This window comes from Panulirus ornatus, chromosome 20 (assembly GCF_036320965.1).
Source record: "Panulirus ornatus isolate Po-2019 chromosome 20, ASM3632096v1, whole genome shotgun sequence".
In the NCBI taxonomy this organism is placed as follows: Eukaryota; Metazoa; Arthropoda; class Malacostraca; order Decapoda; family Palinuridae; genus Panulirus; species Panulirus ornatus.
In genome coordinates, this window is record NC_092243.1 from 71618160 (window position 1) to 71634390 (window position 16231).

Here is a 16231-nt window from a genome sequence, read left to right on the forward strand (position 1 = left end):
GGAAGCAGATTTCATGATATTATACGATTTTTAGGATATAGTAGAGGATATGACCAAGCCCAACTTGTGTACATTACTACAGGGGTGAATTAGAATATTTTGAAGGCTAATACTGCAAAAATAATAAAATACTGAAAGAGATACAGGTAGAAATTACATTTTTGTACTGGTTAGACTTAAGACACAAATATTGGTCAGTGCAGGTTCTTCAAACCAAACACCTGATCCACACATCATTTACGTCATCTACTGATGACTCAACATGTTTGCCAATCACAGTGGTAAAGTTAATGATGTCTGAAATACTACAACTACTACAACAATTACTACTAGTATTACTACCACTATTACCACTACTCTGTGCATGCCACTAACCTTTCAAACACCACTCTCCCACACAACTCATCAGGTATGTTCAACAAACTTATACCTCTGTAATTTGAATATCTACTTCTGTCCTCCTAGCCTTTATAAAATGGCAGTTTTCAGGCATTCTGCCAATCTTCAGACACCTTACCTGGCACCATACCATTGAAAATCAATCAGTCACCTCCTTGAGAAATTCAACTGCAATCCCATTCACTCCAGCCAGTATGCCACACTTCATATTTAAGCAAGGCTTTTACCACTTCTTTTCAATATACCACTTGTCATGACTCTTATACTCTGCATCTCTCCTCACCCTAAACATCCCTCATCTGCCACTCTATCACTGAACACACTCAATAGCTCCTCAATATGCCCATCTCATATCCTCTTCAGCTCTCCTTTGCCAATTATCATTTCCTTGTTTGCCCTCTCCATTAATGCTCCTGTTTTCTTGTTCTCCACACATCAATCACCTCCTCCCAAAACATATTCTTATCTTCTCTTATGTTTGCTAATACTTTCTCACCCCAGCTCTCACCTGTCTTCTTTTTCAGCCCCTGTATCTTCCTCTTCACCTGTCACTTCCTTCTGTAAATCTCCTAATCACTCACACTCGTTCCCAGTGGGTAATGCCCATACACCTTTCTTTTAACTCTTATTAAAACTTCCTCATCCCACCACTCACTACCCTTTCTCACATGCCTACAACCTATGTCCTGCATACCCTACATTTCTCCCATACGTGTAAATACTGCCTCACTAAATAACTACCATTCCTCATCCACTCTCCTAGTTTTGTTTATTTTCACCTTTCACCATTCTTTGCCCAGTTTCTCCAAGTATCTCCTTTCACAAGCATTTTTTCCAAGCTTACTCATCTTTACCACCCTCTTCCCACCCATATCATTTTCTCCTTTCCAAAAATTCTATGAAGTTTCACCCTTGCCTCTGCCAAGAAATGATCAAACATCACACCAGCTGCCCCTCTCACCACATATACAACCAACATCTCTCTTAAGTATGCCCATCAATTACTAAATATTTCAATAATGCCTATAAACCACTAACATCACTCATACATCCATACTTATGTATGTACCATTCTTTTAAATCAAATATTCCTAATCACAAAAATAATCTATATTCATATATGAATTAATTATGATCTTGAACATACCAAAACAACACGGCCTAAAGCATGATAATTCTTTGGGACTAAAGTTGATGCCAGCCACACAGGGGTCTTCTGTTTCTTTTTCTTCAGCAATATTAGACGCAACCAGAGCAAACAAGGAGACAGCTCTCCCACTGGTTTAGACACCTCACTCTCAAGGTGTTTTAAGACATCTATGTCCAAAACAGCACCCTCACACTGAAATTGATGAAAAATGGTGAAGTACAAGAAATTTTCTCACAAATATGTTAGGTTTCTCATATACACCTGCCATTACTACAGTGTTACACTCAAGAGTATGAAGCAAAGTACCTAACAAACTAAGTGACCATGTTTTCACATGCTCTTCAAGAGTGAGCTGTATGGATGATATAAGGGTCAAAAGAGGTGCAAACATAATGAAGCAATTAAAACTGCAAAGAAAGGTAACAAGGAGGAGATTCTTAAAAAAAAAAGTGAAAATAAAGACATAAATACAAGGATAATATATGATTTGCTTATAAGAAATTGAATAAACTCTTAGGATAAACCCTATCAATAAAAGTGAGCTACCTGAAATATCAAAATAAGAAACTAAAATTTGGGCGGAAGTGAAAATTGAATCTTCTTTAAAGGCCAGGTCTTGAAAGAAAATAAATAAGGTCAAAAGAAACAGGAAAATGGAAAGAACATAAAAACTTTTAGAGAAAGTGAAAAACTATTTCTTTTTAAAGTGAAGGTTGTAATTAATATGAATGACAAGAAAAGGTAAAGCAGCAATGTAATGAAGAAATGGAGGTTACAACAGTTTAACCTCAAACTTGATAACAGTCCTACAGTATATATATGATTTAGTGGCTCAGTAAGTACTGCACAGACTGACCAATTGCCGAGGCAAGTTAGCAGAAAGTTCTTGGGAGCATAGACCAGTCACATTACACCTACCTACTTTCAAATTCCTTTCTTTTCTATCTCTCTATATCTCTGATGCCTTTCAATTTTGGGACTTCCTCAAGGGGGTGGCTACAGCAATATAGTCTCCAAAAGAAGTGAACTCCAATGCTACCTCTTAGCCTTTAGTACCTCACCCTTAGGCCACTGGAAGAGGGCAAGTCTAGTGCAGTGTTTACTGAGGCTCCAACATAATGTTCATACTGATTACTTCTACCTAATGCTCGTGCCTTAACTCCCTACCCACTACTTCTACCTAATGTTTCTACTGAATGCTTCTACCTACAAATTCTATCTATTGCTCCTACTATTTTCCCAAAAGGCAGGGTTAGCACACAGCACTCACCACGAGAAAATTAAGAGTTACAAAGAATGAGTTGTGCGAGTTAAATGTTGTTAGATGTTATGTATGACAAGGAGAGAGTGTTTGTGAACAGAATGCTAGTAGTCCACATGTCGGTGAGGCAGAAAGAAAAGGCAGCTACCTGGGTCACAGGAGTGCAACTTGATAACCACTGAAGTGCTGGCTCACTAAGCAGCTGTAACTTACCCTCCCGATACCCAGGCAGGTAGTACTGGTAATATGCATCTCTGCTCACTGTCTGCCCACCAATTACTACTGCAAATGCCTAAAATGTGATTTTCCTAAGTGTCAGGACGTAGCAGTTGTGCAAGGGAAGAGGGTCAAGTTCTGAGATTAAATCAAGAGAGCTTAAAAGTCAAAATTCTGCAGACTTGACATTGCAAGTGCACATGTGCTGCTAGGATACCAGGTGTCGGAGTTGAGTTCCATCAAGGGAAGGTCAATCTTTTATATGACTGGAATAATTTCTCAGAGGAGTATATTACACATCACCGTGATATTAAGCAGGCTTACTGCGTTGAGAAGTCAGTACAAAGTTATTGAAGAAGATGGGAAATCTATGATGAGATTTAGAAAGAGAAATAGGAAGAATTGGGTTTTCAAATCATTAAATCGAACTAAATTATGTCTGCTTCACAGAGTGTATGGAAATCCTTGTGATAACCGCTACATCCACTCCCTCACTGATTCTCCCTCCTTCCCTGGATGTGGGATTGTCCTCTTTGGAATTGGGCAAAAAAAGCTTAGTGATAAAAAAAGAAAATTTTTTTTAGCAAATCAATGAACAAAGTTGTGAAAGATAACATATTTTTTTTTTTCATACTTGATCGCTGCAGCTTCTCACTCAAATCTGCCATCATTGCTATATCATTAGCAAACAACAAGTGACTCACTTCCCAGGCCCTCTCATCATCCAAAAACTGCATACTCAACCTTCTCTCCGAGACCCCTCACATTTACTTCCCTCACCACCCCATCAATGAACAAGCTGAATATTTATGGTGACATCACACACTCTTGATGCAAACCAACCTTCATGAGGAACCATCCACTCTCCTCTCTTCCTACTCATACATATGCCTTGCACCCTTGATAAAAAACTTCTAACTGCTTCTAGCAGCTTACCTTCCACACCATATATTCTTAAGACCTTCACAGAGTATCTCTAACAACTCTATTATATGCCTTCTCCAGATCCATCATTGCATATACAAATACATCTGTTTTTCTAGGTATTTCATACACATACTCTTGAAAGCAAGCAACTGATCCACACTTACTCTACCAGTTCTGAAACCACGATACTACTCCTTCACATTCTCAAGCAATATCCACCCATACAACTTACCAAAGAAAGAGGCAGGAAGTCAAGAGAAAGGTGCAAGAAAGAGAGGGCAAATGAGAGTTGGGGCGAGAGAGTATCATTAAATTTTAGGGAGAATAAAAAGATGGCCAGAGAGCATTATTGGATAATGTGCTAATTGATAGTCGTGTGAAAGAGAGACTTTTGGATGTTAATGTGCTGAGAGGGGCAACTGGAGGAATGTCTGATCATTATATTGTTGAGGCAAAGGTGAAGATTTGTAGAGGTTTTCAAAGAAGAGAGAATGTTGGGGTGAAGAGAGTGGTGAGAGTAAGTGAACTTGGAAAGGAGACTTGTGTGAGGAAGTACCAGGAGAGATTGAGTGCAGAATGGAAGAACGTGAGAGCAAATGATGTAAGGGGAGTGGGGAAGGAATGAGATGCATTTGGGGAAGCAGTGATGGCTTGTGCAAAAGATGCCTGTGGCATGAGAAAGGTGGGAGGTGGGCAAATTAGAAAGGGTAGTGAGAGGTGGGATGAAGAAGTAAGATTGTTAGTGAAAGAGAAGAGAGAGGCATTTCGACGGTTTTTGCGGAGAAATAGTGCAAATGACTAGGAGATGTATAAAAGAAAAGGCAGGAGGTCAAGAAAAAGGTGCAAATGGTGAAAAAGAGGGCAAATGAGAGTTGAGGTGAGAGAGTGATGTTGAATTTTAGGGAGAATAAGATGTTTTGGAAGGAGGTAAATAAAGTGCGTAAGACAAGAGAACAAATGGGTACATTGGTGAAGGAGACTAATGGGGAGGTAATAACAAGTAGTGATGAAGTGATAAGGAGATGAAGCGAGTATTTTGAAGATTTGTTGAATGTGATTGATGATAGAGTGGCAGATAGAGGGTTCTTTGGTCGAGGTGGTGTGCAAAGTGAGAGGGTCAGGGAGAATGCTTTGGGTAAAGAGAAGAAGTAGTGGAAGCTTTGTGAAAGATGAAAGCCAACAAAGCACCAGGTTTGGATGGTATTGCAGTGGAATTTATCAAAAAAGGGGATGACTGTGTTGTTGACTGGTTGGTGAGAATATTCAATGTATGTATGGTTCACGGTGAAGTGCCTGAGGATTGGCGGAATGTATGCATAGTGCCATTGTATAAAAACAATGGGGATAAAGGCGAGTGTTCAAATAACAGAGGTATAACTTTTTTGAGTATTCCTGGGAAATTATATGGAAGGGTATTGATTGAGAGGGTGAAGGCATGTACAGAGCATCAGACTGGGGAAGAGTAGTGTCGTTTCAGATGCGGTAAAGGATGTGTGGATCAGGTGCTTGCTTTGTATGTGAAAAATACTTAGAAAAACAGATGGATTTGTATGTAGCATTTATGAATCTGGAGAAGGTATATGATAGAGTTGATAGAGAAGCTCTAGGGAAGGACATAAGAGTATATTGTGTGGGAGGTAAGTTGCTATAAGCAGTGAAAAGTTTTTATCGAGGATGTGAGACATGTGTACAAGTAGGAAGAGAGGGAAGTGATTGGTTCCCAGTGAATGTTGGTTTGCAGCAGGGGTGCATGGTGTCTCTATGGTTGTTTAATTTGTTTATGGATGGGGTTGTTAGGGAGGTGAATGCAAGAGTTTTGGAGAGAGGGGCAACTATGCAGTCTGTTGTGGATGAGAGGGCTTGGGAGGTGAGTCCCTTATTGTTTGCTGATGATACAGCACTGGTGGCTGATTCGGGTGAGAAACTGCAGAAGCTGGTGACTGAGTTTGGTAAAGTGTGTCAAAGAAGAAAGCTGAGAGAAAATGTGAATAAGAGCAAGGTTATTAGGTTCAGTAGGGTTGAGGGACAAGTAAATTGGGAGGTAAGTTTGAATGGAGAAAAACTGGAGGAATTGTAGTGTTTTATATATCTGGAAGTGGATTTAGCAGCGGATGAAACCATGGAAGCAGAAGTGAGCCAAAGGGTGGAGGAGGGGGCAAAGGTTCTGGGAGCGCTGAAGAATGTGTGGAAAGCGAGAAAGTTATCTTGGAGAGTAAAAATGAGTATGTTTGAAGAAATACTGGTTCCAACAATGTTATATGGTTGTGCGGAGGGGGTGGATGTGTTGGAAATGAGATGTTTGAAGACGATATGTGGTGTGAGGTGGTTCAATCAAGTAAGTAATGAAAAGGTAAGAGAGATGTGGGGTAATAAAAAAGAGTGTAGCTGAGAGAGCAGAAGAGGGTGTATTGAAATGGTTTGGTCACATGGAGAGAATGAGTAAGGAATGATTGACAAAGAGGATATATGAGTCAGAGGTGGAAGGAACAAGGAGAAGTAGGAGACAAAATTGGAGGTGGAAGGATGGAGTGAAAAAGATTTTGAGTGATCGGGGCATCTGGGGTAAACCATGGAAAGTTTTGAGGGGCCTAGATGCGGAAAGGGAGCTGTGGTTTCAGTGCATTACAAATGACAGCTAGAGACTGAGAGTGAACAAATGTGGCCTTTGTTGTCTTTTTCTAGTGCTACCTCGCATGCGTGCGGGTGGAGTGGGGGCCATTTCATGTGTGGCGGGGTGGTGACGGAATGGATGAAGGCAGCAAGTATAAATATGTACATGTTTATATATGCATATGACTGTGTATGTATACATATGTATGCATTGAGATGTATAGGTATGTATATTTGCGTGTGTGGATGTGTATGTATATACATGTGTATGTGGGTGGGTTGGGCCATTCTTTCATCTGTTTCCTTGCTCTACCTCGCTAACGTGGGAGACAGCGACAAAGCAAAATAAATAAATAAATAAATAAATAAAGATTTTGGGATGGAGGTAAATAAAGTGCATAAGACAAGAGAGCAAATGGGAACATCAGTGAAGGGGACTAATGGGGAGGTAATAACAAGTAATGGTGAAGTGAGGAGATGGTGTGAGTATTTTGAAGGTTTGTTGAATGCGTTTGATGATAGAGTGGCAGGTGCAGGGTGTTTGGTTGAGGTGGTGTGCGAAGTGAGAGGGTCATGGAGAATGCTTTGATACAGAGATGAGGCAGTGAAAGCTTTGTGGAAGATGAACGCTGGCAAGGCGGCGGGTTTGGATGGTACTGCAGTGGAATATCAAAAAAGGGGTGACTGTGTTGTTGACTGGCTGGTAAGGATATTCAGTGTATGTATGGATCATGGTGAAGTGCCTGAGGATTGGCAGAATGCATGCATAGTGCCATTGTACAAAGGCAAAGGGGATAAAGGTGAGTGTTCAAATTACAGAGGTATAAGTTTGTTGAGTATTCCTGGGAAAATATATGGGAGGGCATTGATTGAGAGGGTAAGGCATGTACACAGCATCAGATTGAGGAAGAGCAATATGGTTTCAGAAGTGGTAGAGGATGTGTGGATCAGGTGTTTGCTTTGAAGAATGTATGTGAGAAATACTTAGAAAAACAGATGGATTTGTATGGAGCATTTATGGACCTGGAGAAAGCATGTGACAGAGTTGATAAAGATGCTCTGTGGAAGGTATTAAGAGTATATGGTGTGGCTGGTAAATTGCTAGAAGCATTGAAAAGTTTTTATCAAGGATGTAAGGCATGTGTACAAGTAGGAAGAGAGGAAAGTGATTGGTTCTCAGTGAATGTCAGTTTGCGGCAGGGGTGTGTGATGTCTCCAATGGTTGTTTAATTTGTTTATGGATGGGTTGTTAGGAAGGTGAATGCAAGAGTTTTGGTGAAAAGGGCAAGTATGCAGTGTGTTGTTGATGAGAGGGCTTGGAAAGTGAGTCAGTTGGTGGCTGATGCGGGTGAGAAACTGCAGAAGTTAGTGACTGAGTTTGGTAAAGTGTGTGAAAGAAGAAAGCTGAGAGTAAATGTGAATAAGAGCAAGGATATTAGGTACAGTAGGGTTGAGGGACAAGTCAATTGGGAGGTAAGTTTGAATGGAGAAAAACTGGTGGAAGTGAAGTGTTTTAGATATCTGGGGGTGGATATGGCAGCGGATGGAACCATGGAAGTGGAAGCGAGTCAGAGGGTGGGGGAGGGGGCGAAGGTTCTGGGAGTGTTGAAGAATGCATGGAAGGCGAGAACATTATCTCGGAAAGCAAAAATGGGTACATTTGAAGGAACAGTGGTTCCAACAATGTTATATGGTTGCGAGGCATGGGATACAGATAGGGTTGTGCAGAGGAGGGTGGATGTGTTGGAAATGAAGTGTTTGAGGACAATATATGGTGTGAGGTGGTTTGATCGAGTAACTAATGAAAGTGTAAGAGATATGTGGTAATAAAAAGTATAGTTGAGAGAGCAGATGAGGGTGTATTGAAATGGTCTGGTCACATGGAGAAAATGTGAGAGGAAAGATTGACAAAGAGGATATATGTGTCAGAGGTGGAGGGAACGAGGGAAGTGGGAGACCATATTGGAGGTGGAAGGATGGAGTGAAAAAGATTTTGAGCTATTGGGGCCTGAACATAAAGGAGGGTGAAAGGCATGCAATGAATAGAGTGAATTGGAATGATGTGGTATACCAGGGTCGACGTGCTGTCAATGGATTGAACCAGGGCATGTGAAGTGTCTGGGGTAAACCATGGAAAGTTTTGTGGGGCCTGGATGTGGAAAGGGAGCTGTGGTTTTGGTGCATTACATATGACAGCTAGAGACTGAGTGTGAAAGAATGTGGCCTTTGTTGTCTTTTCCTAGCACTACCTTGCACACACAGGGGGAAGGGGTGCCATTTCATGTGTGGCAGGGTGGCGATGGGAATGGATGAAGGCAGCAAATATGAATATGTACATGTGTATATATGTATATGTCTGTGTATGTATATGTATGTATACACTGAAATGTATAGGTATGTATATGTGCATGTATGGGAGTTTATGTATATACATGTGTATGTGGGTGGGTTGGGCCATTCTTTTGCCTGTTTTGTTGCACTACTTCGCTAACGCCGGAGACAGCGACTAAGTATAATAAAAAAATCTTACCAAGGTTACTAAACAAACTTATACCTCTGCAGTTCAAGCACTCACCTTTATCCCCCTTGCCTTTATACAATGGCATTATAAATGCATTCTGCCAATCCCCAGGCACTTCACCAAGATCCATACATACACTGATAATCCTTACCTACCAAGCAACAACTCAATCACCCCCTTTCTTAATAAACTCAACTGCAATAACTTTTACTCCAGCCATCTTGCCATATTCCGTCTGATGCAAGGCTTTCACCATCTCTTATCTCTACACCAAACCACTCTCCAGGACTCTCTCACTTCGCATACCACCCCAACACATATACCCTACATCGCCAACTCTACCATCAAACACATTGAGCAATTCTTCAAAATACTTCTCCTCATTTCTTCACGAACTGTTAACTCTTACACTTCTGCCATCCTCATCGATGTTCCCACCTGTTCTCTAGTCCTTCGCACACTATTTATCTCCTTCCAAGTTCTCCCTAAAGTTTACAAATACTCACTCACCCCAACTCTCATTTGACTTCTTTTGCAACCCACGCACCTTCCTCCACATCCTGCCACTTTCTCTTATATCTCCCCACCATTTTCACTCCTTCCTGTAAGTACAACACAAAAGCCCTTCTTTTCTTTTTGCTAGCAACTTAACTTTTTCATTCCACCACTCACTGTCCTTTCTAATCTACACGCCTCCCATCTTTCACATGTCACATACATCTCTTGCATAAGCCACCACTCCGTCCCTACATACCTCCTATTCCTCATCCACTCCCTTTGCTTCATGTACTCTCACTTTTGTATTTCTTCACACGTCCTTTTTTCAAGCTCAGTTTCTCTCACTACTCCCTTCTCACCAAGTTTCTTTTCTTCTGAAAACCACTACAAATGTTCACACTTGCCTCCACAAGATAGTGATCAGACATCCTACCAGCCACCTCTCTCAGCTCATTTACATCCAAAAGTCTTTCTTCCACATGCCTGTCAATTACTGTGTAATCCAATAATGCCCATTTTCCTCCTCACATACTTGTGTATATCCCTCTTTTTTAACCAAGTATTCCTAGTCATCAGTCCTTTTTCAGCACATAACTCTACAAGCTGTTCACCAATTTCATTTATAATACTGAATACCCCATGGCCCCTAATTACACTCTCAACTGTCATATTATTTACCTTCGAAATTCAAAACACCCATCACTAATACCCAGTCTCTTCCGTCAAAACAACAGACACAGTCACTCATCTGCTCCCAAAACTCTTGCCTCTTATGATCTTTCTTCTCCTGGTTGGGTGCATTAGCTATAATCAGCCATCTCTCACCACTGTCTTTCATTTCTAACCCATATGTCCAGAATTCACTTCCTTACACATTTTCAAACACTCTCAACAACTGCTTCAGTAGTACAACTCCCTTCTTAGCATTTGTCCTCTCATCAACCCCTCACTTTACTCTTAAGACATTTCCAAACCATTCTCCACCTTAAGCCTTGAGCTTTATTTGACTCAGAGCCAAAACATCCAGGTTTCTTTCCTCCAGCATATCACCTATTTCTCCTCTTTTCTCATATTGGTTACATCCACACACACTTAGACACCCCAGCCTGAGACTTCAAGGATGGTGAGCACTCCCTATTTGGCTCCTTTTGCTGTTCCTTCTTTTAAAAGAAACTGAGACAAGTAGGAGGGCTTTCAACCCTCCAATTCCCATCCCCCTTAAGTCATCTTCAACAATATGCAGGGAATGGGGAAGTAGAATTCTTTCTTATACAGTATATATGTAGTACTGTCTACAGGTCAAACTACTGAGAGAAAACTAAAATATCATTAAATGAACTGACAAAGGCAATGCCTAAAATCAAATGACCTTTACTAAAGTCTAGCAATAATTTTTTATTTATTTATTTATTATACTTTGTCGCTGTCTCCCGCGTTTGCGAGGTAGCGCAAGGAAACAGACGAAAGAAATGGCCCAACCCACCCCCATACACATGTATATACATGCGTCCACACACGCAAATATACACACCTACACAGCTTTCCATGGTTTACCCCAGCCGCTTCACATGCCTTGATTCAATCCACTGACAGCACGTCAACCCCGGTATACCACATCGCTCCAATTCACTCTATTCCTTGCCCTCCTTTCACCCTCCTGAATGTTCAGGCCCCGATCACACAAAATCTTTTTCACTCCATCTTTCCACCTCCAATTTGGTCTCCCTCTTCTCCTCGTTCCCTCCACCTCCGACACATATATCCTCTTGGTCAATCTTTCCTCACTCATTCTCTCCATGTGCCCAAACCACTTCAAAACACCCTCTTCTGCTCTCTCAACCACGCTCTTTTTATTTCCACACATCTCTCTTACCCTTACGTTACTCACTCGATCAAACCACCTCACACCACACATTGTCCTCAAACATCTCATTTCCAGCACATCCATCCTCCTGCGCACTACTCTATCCATAGCCCACGCCTCGCAACCATACAACATTGTTGGAACCACTATTCCTTCAAACATACCCATTTTTGCTTTCCGAGATAATGTTCTCGACTTCCACACATTCTTCAAGGTCGCCAGAATTTTCGCCCCCTCCCCCACCCTATGATCCACTTCCGCTTCCATGGTTCCATCCGCTGACAGATCCACTCCCAGATATCTAAAACACTTCACTTCCTCCAGTTTTTCTCCATTCAAACTCACCTCCCAGTTGACTTGACCCTCAACCCTACTGTACCTAATTACCTTGCTCTTATTCACATTTACTCTTAACTTTCTTCTTCCACACACTTTACCAAACTCCGTCACCAGCTTCTGCAGTTTCTCACATGAATCAGCCACCAGCGCTGTATCATCAGCGAACAACAACTGACTCACTTCCCAAGCTCTCCCATCCCCAACAGACTTCATACTTGCCCCTCTTTCCAAAACTCTTGCATTTACCTCCCTAACAACCCCATCCATAAACAAATTAAACAACCATGGAGACATCACACACCCCTGCCGCAAACCTACATTCACTGAGAACCAATCACTTTCCTCTCTTCCTACACGTACACATGCCTTACATCCTCGATAAAAACTTTTCACTGCTTCTAACAACTTTCCTCCCACACCATATATTCTTAATACCTTCCACAGAGCATCTCTATCAACTCTATCATATGCCTTCTCCAGATCCATAAATGCTACATACAAATCCATTTGCTTTTCTAAGTATTTCTCACATACATTCTTCAAAGCAAACACCTGATCCACACATCCTCTACCACTTCTGAAACCACACTGCTCTTCCCCAATCTGATGCTCTGTACATGCCTTCACCCTCTCAATCAATACCCTCCCATATACTTTACCAGGAATACTCAACTTTTTTTTTTTTTTTTTATACTTTGTCGCTGTCTCCCGCGTTTGCGAGGTAGCGCAAGGAAACAGACGAAAGAAATGGCCCAACCCCCCCCCATACACATGTACATACACACGTCCACACACGCAAATATACATACCTACACAGCTTTCCATGGTTTACCCCGGACGCTTCACATGCCTTGATTCAATCCACTGACAGCACGTCAACCCCTGTATACCACATCGCTCCAATTCACTCTATTCCTTGCCCTCCTTTCACCCTCCTGCATGTTCAGGCCCCGATCACACAAAATCCTTTTCACTCCATCTTTCCACCTCCAATTTGGTCTCCCTCTTCTCCTCGTTCCCTCCACCTCCGACACATATATCCTCTTGGTCAATCTTTCCTCACTCATTCTCTCCATGTGCCCAAACCACTTCAAAACACCCTCTTCTGCTCTCTCAACCACGCTCTTTTTATTTCCACACATCTCTCTTACCCTTACATTACTTACTCGATCAAACCACCTAACACCACACATTGTCCTCAAACATCTCATTTCCAGCACATCCATCCTCCTGCGCACAACTCTATCCATAGCCCACGCCTCGCAACCATACAACATTGTTGGAACTACTATTCCTTCAAACATACCCATTTTTGCTTTCCGGGATAATGTTCTCGACTTCCACACATTCTTCAAGGCTCGCCAGAATTTTCGCCCCCTCCCCCACCCTATGATCCACTTCCGCTTCCATGGTTCCATCCGCTGACAGATCCACTCCCAGATATCTAAAACACTTCACTTCCTCCAGTTTTTCTCCATTCAAACTCACCTCCCAGTTGACTTGACCCTCAACCCTACTGTACCTAATTACCTTGCTCTTATTCACATTTACTCTTAACTTTCTTCTTCCACACACTTTACCAAACTCCGTCACCAGCTTCTGCAGTTTCTCACATGAATCAGCCACCAGCGCTGTATCATCAGCGAACAACAACTGACTCACTTCCCAAGCTCTCCCATCCCCAACAGACTTCATACTTGCCCCTCTTTCCAAAACTCTTGCATTTACCTCCCTAACAACCCCATCCATAAACAAATTAAACAACCATGGAGACATCACACACCCCTGCCGCAAACCTACATTCACTGAGAACCAATCACTTTCCTCTCTTCCTACACGTACACATGCCTTACATCCTCGATAAAAACTTTTCACTGCTTCTAACAACTTTCCTCCCACACCATATATTCTTAATACCTTCCACAGAGCATCTCTATCAACTCTATCATATGCCTTCTCCAGATCCATAAATGCTACATACAAATCCATTTGCTTTTCTAAGTATTTCTCACATACATTCTTCAAAGCAAACACCTGATCCACACATCCTCTACCACTTCTGAAACCACACTGCTCTTCCCCAATCTGATGCTCTGTACATGCCTTCACCCTCTCAATCAATACCCTCCCATATACTTTACCAGGAATACTCAACTTTTTTTTTTTTTTTTTATACTTTGTCGCTGTCTCCCGCGTTTGCGAGGTAGCGCAAGGAAACAGACGAAAGAAATGGCCCAACCCCCCCCCATACACATGTACATACACACGTCCACACACGCAAATATACATACCTACACAGCTTTCCATGGTTTACCCCGGACGCTTCACATGCCTTGATTCAATCCACTGACAGCACGTCAACCCCTGTATACCACATCGCTCCAATTCACTCTATTCCTTGCCCTCCTTTCACCCTCCTGCATGTTCAGGCCCCGATCACACAAAATCCTTTTCACTCCATCTTTCCACCTCCAATTTGGTCTCCCTCTTCTCCTCGTTCCCTCCACCTCCGACACATATATCCTCTTGGTCAATCTTTCCTCACTCATTCTCTCCATGTGCCCAAACCATTTCAAAACACCCTCTTCTGCTCTCTCAACCACGCTCTTTTTATTTCCACACATCTCTCTTACCCTTACATTACTTACTCGATCAAACCACCTAACACCACACATTGTCCTCAAACATCTCATTTCCAGCACATCCATCCTCCTGCGCACAACTCTATCCATAGCCCACGCCTCGCAACCATACAACATTGTTGGAACTACTATTCCTTCAAACATACCCATTTTTGCTTTCCGGGATAATGTTCTCGACTTCCACACATTTTTCAAGGCTCCCAAAATTTTCGCCCCCTCCCCCACCCTATGATCCACTTCCGCTTCCATGGTTCCATCCGCTGACAGATCCACTCCCAGATATCTAAAACACTTCACTTCCTCCAGTTTTTCTCCATTCAAACTCACCTCCCAATTGACTTGACCCTCAACCCTACTGTACCTAATAACCTTGCTCTTATTCACATTTACTCTTAACTTTCTTCTTCCACACACTTTACCAAACTCCGTCACCAGCTTCTGCAGTTTCTCACATGAATCCGCCACCAGCGCTGTATCATCAGCGAACAACAACTGACTCACTTCCCAAGCTCTCTCATCCCCAACAGACTTCATACTTGCCCCTCTTTCCAAGACTCTTGCATTTACCTCCCTAACAACCCCATCCATAAACAAATTAAACAACCATGGAGACATCACACACCCCTGCCGCAAACCTACATTCACTGAGAACCAATCACTTTCCTCTCTTCCTACACGTACACATGCCTTACATCCTCGATAAAAACTTTTCACTGCTTCTAACAACTTGCCTCACACACCATATATTCTTAATACCTTCCACAGAGCATCTCTATCAACTCTATCATATGCCTTCTCCAGATCCATAAATGCTACATACAAATCCATTTGCTTTTCTAAGTATTTCTCACATACATTCTTCAAAGCAAACACCTGATCCACACATCCTCTACCACTTCTGAAACCACACTGCTCTTCCCCAATCTGATGCTCTGTACATGCCTTCACCCTTTCAATCAATACTCTCCCATATAATTTACCAGGAATACTCAACAAACTTATACCTCTGTAATTTGAGCACTCACTCTTATCCCCTTTGCCTTTGTACAATGGCACTATGCACGCATTCCGCCAATCCTCAGGCACCTCACCATGAGTCATACATACATTAAATAACCTTACCAACCAGTCAACAATACAGTCACCCCCTTTTTTTAATAAATTCCACTGCAATACCATCCAAACCTGCTGCCTTGCCGGCTTTCATCTTCCGCAAAGCTTTTACTACCTCTTCTCTGTTTACCAAATCATTTTCCCTAACCCTCTCACTTTGCACACCACCTCGACCCAAACACCCTATATCTGCCACTCTGTCATCAGACACATTCAACAAACCTTCAAAATACTCATTCCATCTCCTTCTCACATCACCACTACTTGTTATCACCTCCCCATTTACGCCCTTCACTTAAGTTCCCATTTGCTCCCTTGTCTTACGCACCCTATTTACCTCCTTCCAGAACATCTTTTTATTCTCCCTAAAATTTACTGATAGTCTCTCACCCCAACTCTCATTTGCCCTTTTTTTCACAAACTTATACCTCTGTAATTTGAGCACTCACTCATCCCCTTTGCCTTTGTACAATGGCACTATGCACGCATTCCGCCAATCCTCAGGCACCTCACCATGAGTCATACATACATTAAATAATATGTATAATAATATGTATCATATATGTTAAATCATTGCTGGGAAAAAAAAATTAAGAGCAAATGCATGAATAGAAAATCAATACCATATCATTGCATGGTTCCACACAGAGAGTTCACTGATGATACGAAAGAATAAAAAGTGCATAGGGAC

General features: G+C 41.9%; 1 protein-coding gene across 1 annotated transcript in view; it reads right to left on the reverse strand.

Annotated features, from left to right (window-relative positions):
• Positions 1-16231, reverse strand: part of Mybbp1A (MYB binding protein 1a) — a 181373-nt gene that overhangs the window by 156355 nt on the left and 8787 nt on the right. Inside the window, exon 4 of the mRNA XM_071675197.1 lies at positions 1547-1741. Coding sequence (XP_071531298.1) covers positions 1547-1741 — 195 coding nt within the window. The remainder of the gene's footprint in view (positions 1-1546; positions 1742-16231) is intronic.